The sequence below is a fragment of the Astyanax mexicanus genome, chromosome 13 (genome assembly GCF_023375975.1).
Source record: "Astyanax mexicanus isolate ESR-SI-001 chromosome 13, AstMex3_surface, whole genome shotgun sequence".
NCBI classification, from domain to species: Eukaryota; Metazoa; Chordata; class Actinopteri; order Characiformes; family Acestrorhamphidae; genus Astyanax; species Astyanax mexicanus.
Genome location: NC_064420.1, coordinates 36,555,704 through 36,570,323, shown reverse-complemented (window position 1 = coordinate 36,570,323; position 14,620 = coordinate 36,555,704). Strand labels below are relative to the sequence as shown.

The following is a 14,620-nucleotide window of genomic DNA, read 5'->3' as shown; positions in this document are numbered from 1 at the left end:
TTTAAGTCTGACTCAGTCAGACTGGTTGGGCAGGTCAAGGATTATCATTATCATTTTCACCAGCGTTATAATAATAATAATCTTCTGGCTTGTACATACTTTGCTGCAAACAACAACAACCTAGATTAATCTGCCCTTTGCTGAGCAGAAAGGCAAAGCAAACACCCAGTATGTCTGCAAAAAGATTCAGTTAATACAGCAGTGGTGGTGCACCATTCCACTGTGCAGTGTTGTTTGCACAAGCATTATATGCATTGGACATTTATAATTGTAATATTATAATATATAAATAAAACTGTCAAATCAAATGTGAGAAACCACAGTTATATAAGACAGTGACAAGAACTTTTCACACCAATAACTATAGACTTTAAACATGTAGAACAAATAGATCACAGAACAAGGTCAGAACTCCACGACCAGAAATTGATAGCAGCTTCACATTATATCAGTCTATTTCATTTTGTATTGTTTTGACATGATTTTATATAGACTGATAGCTAATTCATGTGTTAAGATTATATAAAACACAAAACATGCGAGAGCTATAGTGGTTATAAGTGCTTTAAATGGACAGAAACTGCCTGCTGTTTTTTAGGGGTCCTTGCTAGACCAATGTTGTTAGCAGCACAGTAGTACGAAGCATTTGTGCTCTTTGTGATGAATCAAAATATTGCCCTAAATTTTGTTCTGCATTTTCTATTTTCTACACAAAAAGAACAAACAGAAGAATGGGGGTAACTCTAGAGCATATTTGTTCATTAAGTAAAGTAACAAAAATACTAGAGCCTTTAAAAAAAGTTCAGTAACAAAAACTAAGTGTTAAGCAGAAGATAAATTAAAAAACAAAGAGAGAGACTTCAAAAGCTTATGTAAACTGTGGTATTTGTCAATAAGACACACCAATTTAATATGATAATGTACAAACGCTTGCATCTGCCATAATAACTATTTATTTTTTCTAGTGTTTAAAATTCTTAGGTAGCTTTGTATTTGCATAAAGTAGTTCCTTTTTTTTAATAAATCCACATGCTGTGTGGTTGTGTTAGTCTAGTTTGGCTTCCTTCCTCCTCACCTAGGGTGTGCAAACATTTGCATATGTATACAGCTCTGGAAAAAAATAATAGACCACTTAAAAATTGTGAGTTTCTTTGATTTTACCAAATTGAAAACCTCTGGAATATAATCAAGAAGAAAATTGATGATCACAAGCCATCAAACCAAGCTGAACCGCTTGAATTTTTGCACCAGGAGTGGCATACAGTTATCCAAAAGCAGTGTGTAAGACTGGTGGAGGAGAACATGCCACGATGCATGAAAACTGTGATTAAAAACCAGGGTTATTCCACCAAATATTGAAGTCTGAACCCTTAAAACTTTATGAATATAAACTTGTTTTCTTTGCATTATTTGAGGTCTGAAATCTTTTTTGTTGTTTCAGCCATTACTCATTTTCAATTGGAATTTGGGAGAAATGTTGTTAATTGTTTATAGAATAAAACAACAATGCTCATTTTAGTAAAACATGTACCTATAAATAGCAAAATTAGAGAAACTGATTGAGACACTGAAGAGGTCTCAATTATTATTCTAGAGCTGTATATGGACATATACCTGTGGAATTTAAACCAGTGCAGGTTCATATGTAGGAACAACTCTGATATGTGCGTCTAACCTGGGGTATGTAGTATTGGGCAGTCTGTGGGGAAGGGAAAGGCATGGGCGTCATGGACATCATGATGGGCTGACTTGGGGGGTAGACGGTGGCAGTCGGAGCCTGGGAGGGAGGCCTAATGGAAGGGTTGTTGCTTGGAATGGTGGGCCGGGCTGTTTGCATCTGAGTCCGTTGGAAAAACTGGGAGAAAAAAAAGGGAAAGGAAATAATCAATCAATCAATCAATCAATTAGTCACATACACCCACACATATTGATGGTGTACAAAAGGTGTGTACTGCAACAATCTTTCCGGACCTCAGAAACAAGAAGTTTTAAGACATTTTTAAGACGTTTTAAGACATTTATCAGTCCTGAAAGGTCCTACTAATTGAGGCATGCAAAATAAAAACCTAAATTGTTCGGTAACACTTTATTTGGATACTACATAGAGGTTTTACAACACATGAATTTATATACACTTATAAAGCATAACTTTAATGTTTCTAAATAGCAACAGAAGATTTAAAAAATGATCAGGATGAGAATTAGAGCTGTATTTTTGATATGTGTTTTTGCTTTTTTTTTTTCATCTATTCAGATCATTTTAACATTAGTTTTTTTGTCATCCAGTCAAATTAAGTCAGCTTAATGAACTGTGTTATGAAGGGAATAATGTGAGAGATCACTTTAGTTTTAAGGGCCTTATAAAATTAATTATTAATAAAAGAACAATTAATAAAAGAACAATCAGTACAGTTAATAAAATGTCTATGTATTATAAACTCTATATCCTATGGAAATGAATGGAATAATGAATGTGTTATAAAGCTGTTATGTAGGTACTCTTCAAAAATAAAGTGTTACCAAATATTTCATCTTTCATTATATATTAATTTGTCTCACATGCATGTCCATTATAGAGAGGCAACTAAACTGATATGAGAAATGGATAATGTTTGATGCACGTAATTGCTACAACGTTTCTAGAAGGAGGTGATGAATCTATAAAACATGGCAATTATTCTTACTTACAAATATATTCACACAAAGTCATTTTATCAGTAAGACTGATATGATGAATATTAATTCAGTTAATCTAGAATTCAGGATGCAACAACCCCACATCCCAGCTCATTTTACTGCTCAGGATTTGATGGCTTCAGAGGTGAGATGGCAGGCTGATTTATCTAGAGCTCGGCAATCACACATTGGTCAATATTTAGCAAGAACATCTGCTGTTCCACAGACACAACCCTTAGTCCACTGCAGGACCATTTCTCTTAGGTCTAAACATGTTTTACACAAGCTTAGCATTTTATATTTCCAAGTCAGGAGTAAAAAAGTACATTTAAAACTAAATTTAGCAGCAGAAATGTCTGTTTAATATCACAAACACAAAAAGGAAAGTCCCAGAATAAATGTACACTAATAGTCTTGGTCCATTTTACTGTATACTTCTTGTATTTTCTTTAGGGGTTTTAATTGATTTAACATTTAAACATCACGACAATATTCACTAATTAACTGCAATTAATCGCACTTGTGCATTGTTCTTGTTCTTCAGTCTTTATAGTAGATATTTAAATGCAAATAATTGATGTAAGAAATTTAAAATGCAATCAATTAAAATACTAGTATATAGTTGTAATGTTTAAGGGGAGATAAAGCCAACATGAGGCGCTGGAATAAAGAATGCATGATAAAGTAAAAAAAAAAAAAAAAATTATTGTAACATCTCAGCTGAGAATGGGTAATTGCACAGAGCATGAGAAAGAATCATTTTAAACTGGTGTGTGATGCAATGTGTCTCCTTTCAGAGCGGATGAATCCTTCGATTTTTTTTTTTTTTTTTTTTACTATGAGTGAATGAGTTACTGAGCTCTGAGTTTCCTCTTCCGAAGTTTCCATTGCTCCACCAGCCGCTCATGTTTAGTAAAACTGAGCCGGACTCTTTTTTAGAGGCTGTACCTGTGATGTAAGTACATAAAGACACGTGACGTGGCCAGAAGAACTCTTGCGAAAAGCGACCGAAACACCAGAATGTTTTTAGAATTAATATATTAGGCTAAGCAGGGATGGTAGTTCCAGAACACTGGTACCATTTAAACACAATATTTTGTCCCTTCTCCAGTTAGAAATGCTTCTGCTTTCAGTTTAGAAACTAAATATTATGGACTGCCACTTTAATAAACAAAGTATTTGCATTTCTGTAACTATCAGGTCACAGGCACCTTCTCAAATGTACCTAACAAACATAATTCTAGCAAATTTGATAATAAATTATGGACCAGCCTTAATAAAGATGAAAAGTTCTAAACATTAATAAACCTCAGTATGTGACCTTCACATCACACCACCAACTGACCTGTTGAAGCTTTATGGACGTACATAAACCCGTTCAGCGTTTACAAGTGCCTACTATTAATTATAATTTAATGGAGACTGAAGGAGAGGAAATTAAATTAAAAAAGAAGAGAGAAAATAAAGCGTAAAATGGAGGAGTTGGCTTCCTCCAGGGTGGGGTGGAGAGCCGAGCACAGCTGCAGTACACAGAGAGAGAGGGGGGAGCTTCACTGAGGAACAGGGACTTCATGCCATGCGTTTCTTTAAGACTGCAAATTACCTGGATGGGTCTGAATCCTCCCTTGAAAATTGAAGCAGGAAAGAGAGAGAAGCTAATGGGACAGTGCACTACTCGGTATGGACGGAAAGAGAAACTAACACACACACATACACATATACACACACATATACACACACAAACTCATACACACAGAGCTAGAGCATTCGGAATCGTATAAAGCAGGCAAAGGGTTAGAAAATGGAAGAGCTCTGATTATATTTAAAGTCTTTTTCTAACAGGGGCGTAACAAAATATCGATAGTGTGTTGAATCGCAATATTCTGCTTTGTAATTATCTATCGATACATTATTTATTTTTATTTATTAGTTTACAGCTCTGGAAACAAATAAGATTCAGTTTCTGAATCAGCTTCTCAGATTTTGCTATTTATAGGTTTATGTTTGAGTAAAATGAACATTGTTGTTTTATTCTATTTATTCTATAAACTACAGAATGTTGTCATCTAGAGCATTTATTTGCAGAAAATGAGAACATTTTTGCTGAAAAAATGCAGAGCAAAGACAACAAGTTCATTTTCATAAAGTTTTAAGAGTTCAGAAATTAATATTTGATGGAATAACCCTGTTTTTGAATCACATGTTCTCCTCCACCAGTCTTACACACTGCTTTTGGATAACTTTATGCCACTCCTAGGACACAAACACAAGCAGATCATCTTGGTTTAATGGCTTGTGATCATCCATCTTCCTCTTGATTGTACTCCAGAGGTTTTCAATTAGGTAAAATTAAAGAAACTTATAATTTTAAGTGGTTTCTTATTTTTTTTTCCAGAGCTGTATATGTAAAGTAGGTGTTTTAACATTGTGCAGTGCAAAATCTAGTGTAACATCAAAGGTTTATATTCAAATTCCTGTTAAGTAAAATTATAAAAATGATTAATATCTGGTTAGTACAAAAATCATTTCACATTCTCCCACTGAAGAACCCAGACAGTGTGCTGTTGAGGAAACAGAGTGATGTCACCCTCGTGAGGTTTAAAAAACAAAGCAGAATTTGCTCCACTAACCCTCATAATCATTCAGAGTAAACACAGCCAGCTCGGCACGCTACTTCCTCTTTCACACATCTCAAAGGGAAACATAAGAGAGCAAAGGCCAGGCTTTGACATTTATGTAACTTCAGTTCAGAGAATGGGAAAATTGAAAGAATAGAGGCTTAACACAGACAATTACTGAAATTACAAGTAATCAAGCATATTGTCAGCACCTCCTTTACAAATTACCTCTGAAAAAAAAGTGTTCTTTTTGTAAGAGAAGGTGCCTCTTATATACAGTGCCTTGCAAAAGTATTCAGCCCCCTTGAACTTTTCAACCTTTTATCACATTTCAGGCTTTAAACATAAAGATATGAAATTGCAATTTTTGTGAAGAATCAACAACAAACAGGACACAATCGCAAAGTGGAACAAAATTTATTGGCTGTTTTTAACTCTTTTTTTTTTAGAAATAAAATAAACTATTTTGAAGTGCAAAACGGATAGAGACATACCCAAAGCGACATTGCACCTTATGTATTGAAAAAAGAAGAAGAAGAAAAAAAAAAAACGTTCATTGATAGTGTGCCTTAAAATCCGATGCGCCCTATAGTCCATAAAATACGGTAACTCTGATTGTAATTAACTCCAAGGGTGTATCTTCATTTTGTGGCTGCAAACATGCACTTGTTTATTGTGGGTGTATTCCACTTCATTTCAAATGGTGCGCACCCAAGCTATAAGTGCTACTTCATCATTAGATATTAGATATGGATGTGCTAAAAAAAAAAATACAAATGTACATGTTCAGTTGAATTCTACGAATCAATACAAATTTAAATTTAAGTACTGAAATACTTTCTGTCTTGTTTGTATAAAGTAATGAAGTTGACAAAGCAACATATATATTTTTTTTATTTAAAGAATTTAAAGATTTTACAGGGCCCTAAACAAAGCATTTTCTCTACTGTACAAAAAAATGAAACTTGAAACAATTCCATCCAACAAACTGTCCTCCATTTTGCATATAACAATAATAAAATCTACAGTGAGGTCAACCTTTAGTCATGTTATCATGCACAAGGTTCATGATTTATATGTTCCACTACTGTACCCAGCTGTACTGTACGACACTGATTACAGCCTGACCACATCAGCACACCCAGACCAAGACAACACAAGCATCCAACACCTGATATTCATCACACTGACAGAACGCAGGTCAGAGAGACACTCGTCCCCCTGGGAGGCCACTAGGAATGTATCTTCTTCACTGATAAATACTTGGGGTTTGCAAGTTTTGGGCACAAACATGCAGCATAAAGAGAAACCTGTGGTGCGAAGTGCTGCACTTTATCGGCGTACGTTACCTGGTGATGGGTAGGACGAGGCCCAGGGGCAAACTGAAGAAGAAGGTAGCGTGGCGGAGAAGAGCACAAGATAAAAAGAGAAAAAGAAAAAGAGAGAGATGAAAATAACAATGAACAACAGACACTGTAGAAACACCAAGCTGTGCCGGGCAGGTAAGCAGCAATAAATGAGGCAAAATGCCAGAAGCTACACCTGAGCAGAAGTCCAAAAAAGCTAAACACTATGTTTCCTTTCACATCAAAACACTACTGTCTACATTACACAACCCAACAGGACTAACTGCATCATTAGCAACACCAGCAAGCTGGAGAAGAAAGTAATTGTATTTTTGACTAGAGATGCACTGAACATTCCAGCAGACATATCAACCAACAAAAGATCAAATAATTTACCTCAGCAGTGCTTTTCTAATCATTAATTACTTAGCAGTGATATTCTCATTATTCATTTACCTCAGCAGTGTTACTTTAATCATAGATTTACTACAGCAGTGCCATTTCATTAACTCAGTAGTGATATTGTAATCATCCATTTACCTCAACAATCCTACTTAAGTCTTACATGAGTGAAATTTAAGCCAGTTTTTTTTGTTGGTAAACAAACAAACGCTTAGCTAGCTAGCTAGCTAGCCACCTCAGCTTACATTACACCATCCTAGCCCTGAACAAATGTCCAAAAAAGCCAAATACTATGTTTCCTTCCACATCACAACACAACTGTTTACCTCAGCAGTGCTATTTAAATCATTAGTTTACTTTAGTAGTGCAATTTAAATCAATACATTTCCTCAGCAGTGCTTTTATAACCATTAATCACTTAGCAGTGATATGCTCACTATTAATTTACATCAGCCGCGTTACTTCAATCATAGATTTACTTTAGCAGTGCCATTTTATTCAAAGCTTACTCAGTAGCGATATTGTATAGTGATCATAAATTTAATTCAACAATGCTACTCAATGCTACTCTAATGTTACTCAAGTTTTCGTGAGTGAAATCTAAGCCAGTTTTTTTTCTGTAAACAAACAAATGCTAAGATAACTAGCTAGGCACCTCAGCTAACGTTACACTACCCTAGCCATCTAAAACAGCTCATATCTTTTGGATGGAAAACAGCAAGTTTGTGAAGAGTATGGTGAGCTGGAACCAAACGTGCTAAAGGGATGCTGAAGGCTTTATTATTTAATTTTTATTTGAGTTAGCTTCCTACCATCTCTCCCTCACTCTCTCTGATACGCAACACTGCTGCGGGTTGGGGGAGGAGGGGAGGGGTAGTGTTTAGTGTGGGCCTGCTGCCGCTGCTTAAATAAACCCTAATAAGAAAACACTGCAACATGACTTCAAGTAAATTAGTCACTGATCGGTATCAACATTTCAGGCTTGTTTTTAACTTTTTTTCTTTTTTCTTACTCTTTTTGAACTTTTAGTTGCTAAATATTAAGTGCATCCGTGTTATATATACATATTATTTTTTTTCCTTAGTTTTAGAGTAAAACACATGCTTAGCTTAGCTTAGCTTAGACACAAGGTCCAGAAGATAAAGCATGAACCTGGAAAACAAGGGTAAAAAAAAACGGCAGAACTGAAGTGATGGGGAACTTACCGGGCGGCTCTGAGGCTGGGCGTTCATTGGTTGCGTTGGAGGAGAGTAGACCAGAGGGGTCGTGCCGGCATTCTGGCCTGCCGTATACGGAGACTGTAAAAGAGAAAGATGCAGAGAGAGGGAAAAACTCAGCTTCTGTGGAAATCCGGACAGCTGATTAAGCCTGTCCTTCCTCTACGTGAGCTTCCAGTGAGTGTGGGCGAGGATGGAGCGAGGGTGTCCGCTCCCTGCCGCTGCAAACACTGCGGTCTGCTGACACTGACAAATCTGCCATCTCTCTGCCTTGAGGAGCGAGAGAGAAAGCGAGAGGAGGAGAATCAGAGCTAGGCGTAGCCCTGGACAGCCGTGAGTGGGCGCCGGCTGAGAGGCTGCATGCGACAGGGCTGTACAGAGCCAGACAGAGCAACAGAGAGAGAGAGAGAGAGAGAGAGAGAGAGGAGAGAGAGAGAGAAACTAAGCTAACTCTTCTCTCCACCTCCTCACACCTCTCCATTCTGCTGGAGCTGCGTGATCTCTCTGTGTTTTTGCTTGTGGGTGGGGGTAATTATGGTTTAGCCTCTGGAGCATGTTAACTGAAATCTCTATTAATAGTAGGGTCTAGCAGGGGCCGCGCTTGCCAGCAGCAGCAGCAGCACTGCAGGCGTAGAGCGGAAATCTGAGCGCTGGCCTCAGACACACACTCACAACAAGCTCCAGAACAGCTGAGTCACTGTGACTGACTTTCTATTTCAGTAAGAGAAACAGAGAATCAGCTGGGTACAGTGCGTGAGTGAGTGAGTGAGTGAGTGAGTGAGTGAGTGAGTGAGTGAGTGTTTGTGTGTGTGCGTAAGTGCGTGTTTTCAAAGAGACAGTGTGTACACACAGACATACACGGTGGTTAAGTGCACACATATTCTTGGACACAGGACAACTCGGACAACCCGGGACAACACACAGAAAACTACGTGACAAAACGCACACACGCACCATGCACAAACTCAGCCAAAAACTGACAAAAGGGTGCAATCACAAGAGCTTTCAAAGCCCACTACAACTGCACTGGGGTGCTTCAGCTGGTTAGTGAATTATAAGGCTGAATAAAAAGTTTAATTGTAAGAGTTCGGAAATTCGGAAATCTCTTTATTCACATATATACAGATCTGGAAGAATCAAGAGACCATGTCAGTTTCTCTGATTTTGCTATTTATAGATATATGTTTGAGTAAAATTAACATTGTTGTTTTATTCTATAAACTACAGACAATATTTCTCCCAAATTCCAAATAAAAATATTGTCATTTAGAGCATTAATTTGTGGAAAATGAGATATGGCTAAAATAAAAAAGCAAATGCAGAGCTTTCAGACCTCAAATAATGTAAAGAAAACAAGTTCATATTCATAAAGTTTTACGAGTTCAGAAATCAATATTTGGTGAAAAAACCCTTGGCATGTTCTCCTCCACCAGTCTTACACACTGCTTTTGGATAACTTGATGCCTGCACTCCTGGTGCAAAAATTCAAGCAGTTCAGCTTGGTTTGATGGCTTGTGATCCTCCATCTTCCTCTTGATTATATTCCAGAGGTTTTTTAATTTGGTAAAACCAAAGAATTTCATCATTTTTAAGTGGTCTCTTAAATCATAAAGAGCACATTACATTACTTTTATATTTGAAATAAAATTGTGCATGTTTTTCTTAGTTTCAAACAGCAAAAGCCTGATGAGTTTGATTAAATTGGCCTTATGTCTTTGATGTGACTATGGTGAATGCACACGTTGCAATGAAAATTGTAAAATGATAATTGTGCAGCCCTAAGGTGCGATATTACATTATCATTTTAATTTCTTCTATAACATAGTTTAGCAGGTGACAAAGCATAAAGTTCCCTGTAATTTTCTATGATTAAAGGAGCGGCAAACGGACACAAGCTTTTTCTCTTTTCTCGAATGAATTATGATGTGGTGAGGCAACATTCTAAACTGACTGTCCAATCAAATTATGTTGACCATCCACAGACATAAGGGACCAAGGTCTCCAGCTTCTGCTCTGTGAATTTTTGGATCCTACCACAAATCTTTCCTATACTCAACGCTTCGAAACCGGTTCTAAACATGGAGGACAATCTCTTAAACACGGATTCTTCTTTTCCTGTTATTATGATGCATATCTAGGTAATTAAAGAGAGGAATAAAGTAATGGGTAGCTTGATGGTAAGCATGCTAGATTATCCAGCACACACGGTGCAGTCAATCTCTTACAGTGAAAAACATAATGGAGCAGAGCTGTGATTGTACTGGTAGGGGGTCAGTTGTTGAGTGAGTAGTAAGGAGAGATGGAGGTGTTTAAACTGCTATCATATGGCTTAAATGAGTCTTTAACCAACTTATGAAGTGATTTATGTCAGCAGATTTGTATCTGTTTTATATGCATCTTGGATGTGTGAACACTTGCATTTTAATATGACTGATCTAAAGCCTGATCTAAATATAATCCTCATGATCAATAAGTGAAGTGACAAGCTGTAAGCCCTGCTTTAACAGTGATTATTAAATGATTAATAAATGATTCTGACTACCATGGCAATCTGTCTAAATTAACAGGTTTCAAAACACCACTCCCTCAGAGGAAACAGCTGTGACTCGTAGGACTAGAAGCATCTGAATGCATGTGGTGGAAAATTCTGTGGTTCATTTGCTTTGCAGCACCGTAAATAACAGAGGAAGTTGATACGGATGCAGAAGGCATCAATAAGATCGCTTTAAACCACCAATGCAGAAATCATATTAGCTAGGACTGCAAAATAACACAGCACTGGAAGCTTGAAATGACCTTTTAAGTCAGCTTTTAAAGCTACATCTAATAAATCTGCAGGGTGTCAGTCTTGGCATTCATTTCTATGAATGGACTGATAAAATACCACACCGCATTTCACTGTATTTTAGGGGGGTTTGCCAGCTCTGCAGTTTCCGATATTCACTGAACTGAGCTCCTTAACGGACTCTTAAAAGGAGAATCTGGTTAGTGACCAAAAGGCACGTTAGTTTTAAACATACATTAAATCAGAAACTGAAGAACATTCAGAACTCTAAATGTGGGGTTCTACACAGGCTTTTATGAGGTTCTGCAGAAGTGCAAGAGGTCCGAATTGTCATCTAGTGGTTGATGAAAAAGGAAGTGCAGAGACTTTACGAAACACTGATAAACTGGGTAAATAAGTATTAGGGGTGGGAATCGTTTACTATCTCACGATTCGATTCGATTCCGATTTTGGGGGCCACGATTCGATTCAAAATCGATTTTTGATTCAAAACGATTTGAATTATAAAAATTTCTGCTTCTGGCTTATGAATCTTATTGAAAAAAAACCCTCCATAATATACACTGGTCCTGGAGCAAGTAATGTGTTACAAAAACAATAAAATGTGCAGGAATGTGGGTCCTCAGTGACAGAGAAATCACTGGGATATCACAATGACGTTAATGAACAATAAATAAATAATAAATAACACTGCTTTATTACCAGGCTACTAGCGGTGGTGTGTAGGTGACGCTGCTGGGCTGATGTGATGATAGCAGTGAAGCGCTAAAGTTCAGGAGCAGCTGCTGATTAACTAGTTAACTTTAAGGTCGTTGTATTTCTTCAGAAAGGGGGCAGGAGGTGGAGAAATTAATTCATATTGTCCATTCCTTAATTCCTCTGTGATGAGGAGCTGAAATTAGCTCTGATTAGCTTATTGTATTTTTCCGTTCCGCCTTAAATGCTGCAGCCCGCTGTCACCTGTAGCGTTATTTAAGGTGGAACTGGAAAGTTAGCTAGTTAGCTAGCTAACAGTTACTGAAACTAACTACTAGCGATCTTTTTTATGCTTGTTATGAAGCATTCTGCCATAAAACATTGAAACTACACGTTAATCTAAGGTAATATAGTGCTTGTTCTGCCATCTTACCGGTGATTCTCAAACACCTACGCTCTGTGTGTGTCTGGAAGATCTCCGTTTGAAGGGACAAGCCCTATCCCCAGGGTTGCCAGGTCCAACAAAAATACCCAGCCCAAAATCAGTCTAAAACCCGCCCCTCAGAATCGATTTTGGGACATTTTAAATCGATTCTGAATCGTAGTAAATGAGAATCAAGATTCTTATGTGAATCGATTTTTTGGCACACCTCTAATAAGTATCCTATGATCTGATAAGATCGACTGAATTATTGGCTGAAATTCCGTTGAAACTGAGCTCACTGATGGGATTCCTGAGAGGGGTATTTGGTTAGTGACCAATAGGCATGTTAGTTTTACACATACATTAAATCAGAAACTGAAGAACATTCAGAACTCTAAATGTTGGATCCTACACTGGCTTTAATGAGGTTCTGCAGAAGTGAAAGTGGTCCGAATTGTTATTAATGCCTCATTTTAAATGTCAGGGCTCTTTGGATTCAAGCAAAGAGGTGTGAAGCTACTCTGAGCCTGAATAACATCTAATGGGTGTTTAGACAAACTGTTAAAATTTCTGGATTTCAGGACGCTGTGGGAGACTGGAGGCGTGTTATTCTTTAAAGGTAAGTACTTTTCATCATGTTTTACTACATCAAGTCCATTTTACACCAGAGTTCTGCTTTATTTCAGGCTCGGGCTTAAAACGATACTGTAGAGTGAATGCTTTAATAATACAGTACATCAGTCAATGTGTATTTTGACTGACGTGTTCAAACTGATTAGATATGTTTTTCACGCTTACTTCCATTAAATATATAAATATATCAAATCTACAAATATATCACATCTATATGTAATTATATCAGTATGGAACAAGATTTTTACAACCGTACATCACTGATTCCCTCTGTGTGTAATATAACCCCTCAATCTTCTCACATATGAGCAAGAAGCATCATGACACAAGCAAACACTAATGTTAATGCTCATCATCAGCACAACAGTGAACACACACACACACACAAGTTAAAACACACACAAACAAGCCAACACACACATATTCTCTCAGGCAGCTGCATGGGTGCACTCACCCCTCCTCTTGCCTCCCAGCCTTTTGGGTGGCCATACAGATGCGCAGTGGATACTGTGGAAACTGATACCTGAGAAAGTCCAGGGGAAGAGGCGTGGCCTGGCGGCGTAGCCGCTAGGCTGGGGTGTCCCTTGTTGAGATCATGTGCTGTATAGGGGGGGCCGGGGGGTCTCTGTACCTGGAATCCCAGCAGAAAAAAAGCATTAAGTGAGAGAAGGCACAGATGAAAACAAAACACTTTATACCAGGGGTGTCCAAACTTTTTTTGTTGGGGGCCAGAAGGAGAAATAAGTCACGGGCCACACTCAAATAATGAAATATACCCCTTTAAATAATACTTTTTTCCTGATTACTTTCATTTACACACCATTTTACTTGACTAACTATCTTTATCTTTGACAGTGTTGTGTAAACTAAGATTTGTCAAATTGATGTTTCATTTCATGATGTCTCTTAATATTAAACTCCTTAATTACAGCAACTTTTAGACTCTTTGCCGCGTTTTTCTGCGCTAGAAATGCGCACCCTCTCCGCTTTTAGACTCTTTTGCCGCGTTTTTCTGCGCTAGAAATGCGCACTCTCTCCACTTTTAGACTCTTTGGCCCGTTTTTCTGTGCTAGAAATGCGCACTCTCTCCGCTTTTAGACTCTTTGCCTCGTTTTTTCTGCGCTAGAAATGCGCACTCTCTCCGCTTTTAGACTCTTTGGCCCGTTTTTCTGTGCTAGAAATGCGCACCCTCTCCGCTTTTAGACTCTTTGGCCCGTTTATCTGCGCTAGAAATGCACACCCTCTCCACTTTTAGACTCTTCTGCCCTCTTTTCTGCGCTAGAAATGCGCACCCTCTCCGCTTTTACACTCTTTGGCCCGTTTCTGACACCTAGCGTTTAAACTTTCGAATCTCACATTATAAAAACCAGCGGGCCAACTTTCATTCTATTTCTAAAACACCTCGCGGGCCGCTCCAAAAAAGGAAAGGGGCCGCAAATGGCCCGCGGGCCGTAGTTTGGACACCAATGCTTTATACCATAAAAAGACTGAATATTAACAACCCAGCAGACATACCAACTTAAGCACAATATGACTAAATTCTAATTATGAATCAGTTATTGTTAAAATTTAATTATTTGACAAAACCAAAAGTTCTTTTTTGCCATTTTTGGCAAAAATAAATAGTTGGTAAATATTTGGTGCATCCCTATGAGTCATTTCCACTACTCATGATCAGCTGTCTGTCTCAGCAGCACCGGGATAAAGAAGGAAGTTAAACAGCGGAAAAGGAGCTTTATTTTAGGACGGGTGTGACAAGAGCGTGCACCTTCTCTCAGAGTTTGGACGCGTGCCAGCTCCAGGCCTCAGCCATGGCTTGTTAC

At 37.9% G+C, this 14,620-nt stretch overlaps 1 protein-coding gene across 6 annotated transcripts in view; it reads right to left on the bottom strand.

Moving 5' to 3' along the window:
* eif4g3b (eukaryotic translation initiation factor 4 gamma, 3b) overlaps positions 1 to 14,620 on the bottom strand; it is a 61,245-nt gene that overhangs the window by 34,111 nt on the left and 12,514 nt on the right. For 4 of the 6 annotated variants that reach the window (XM_022677453.2, XM_022677454.2, XM_022677456.2 and 1 more), the window contains exons 3-7: positions 13,252 to 13,428; positions 8,248 to 8,340; positions 6,644 to 6,676; positions 4,280 to 4,300; positions 1,676 to 1,855 (exon numbers count right to left, since the gene is read on the bottom strand). In XM_022677453.2, coding sequence (XP_022533174.2) covers positions 1,676 to 1,855; positions 4,280 to 4,300; positions 6,644 to 6,676; positions 8,248 to 8,340; positions 13,252 to 13,428 — 504 coding nt within the window. The remainder of the gene's footprint in view (positions 1 to 1,675; positions 1,856 to 4,279; positions 4,301 to 6,643; positions 6,677 to 8,247; positions 8,341 to 13,251; positions 13,429 to 14,620) is intronic. The other 2 variants (XM_022677459.2, XM_022677455.2) reach the window with 2 other exon arrangements.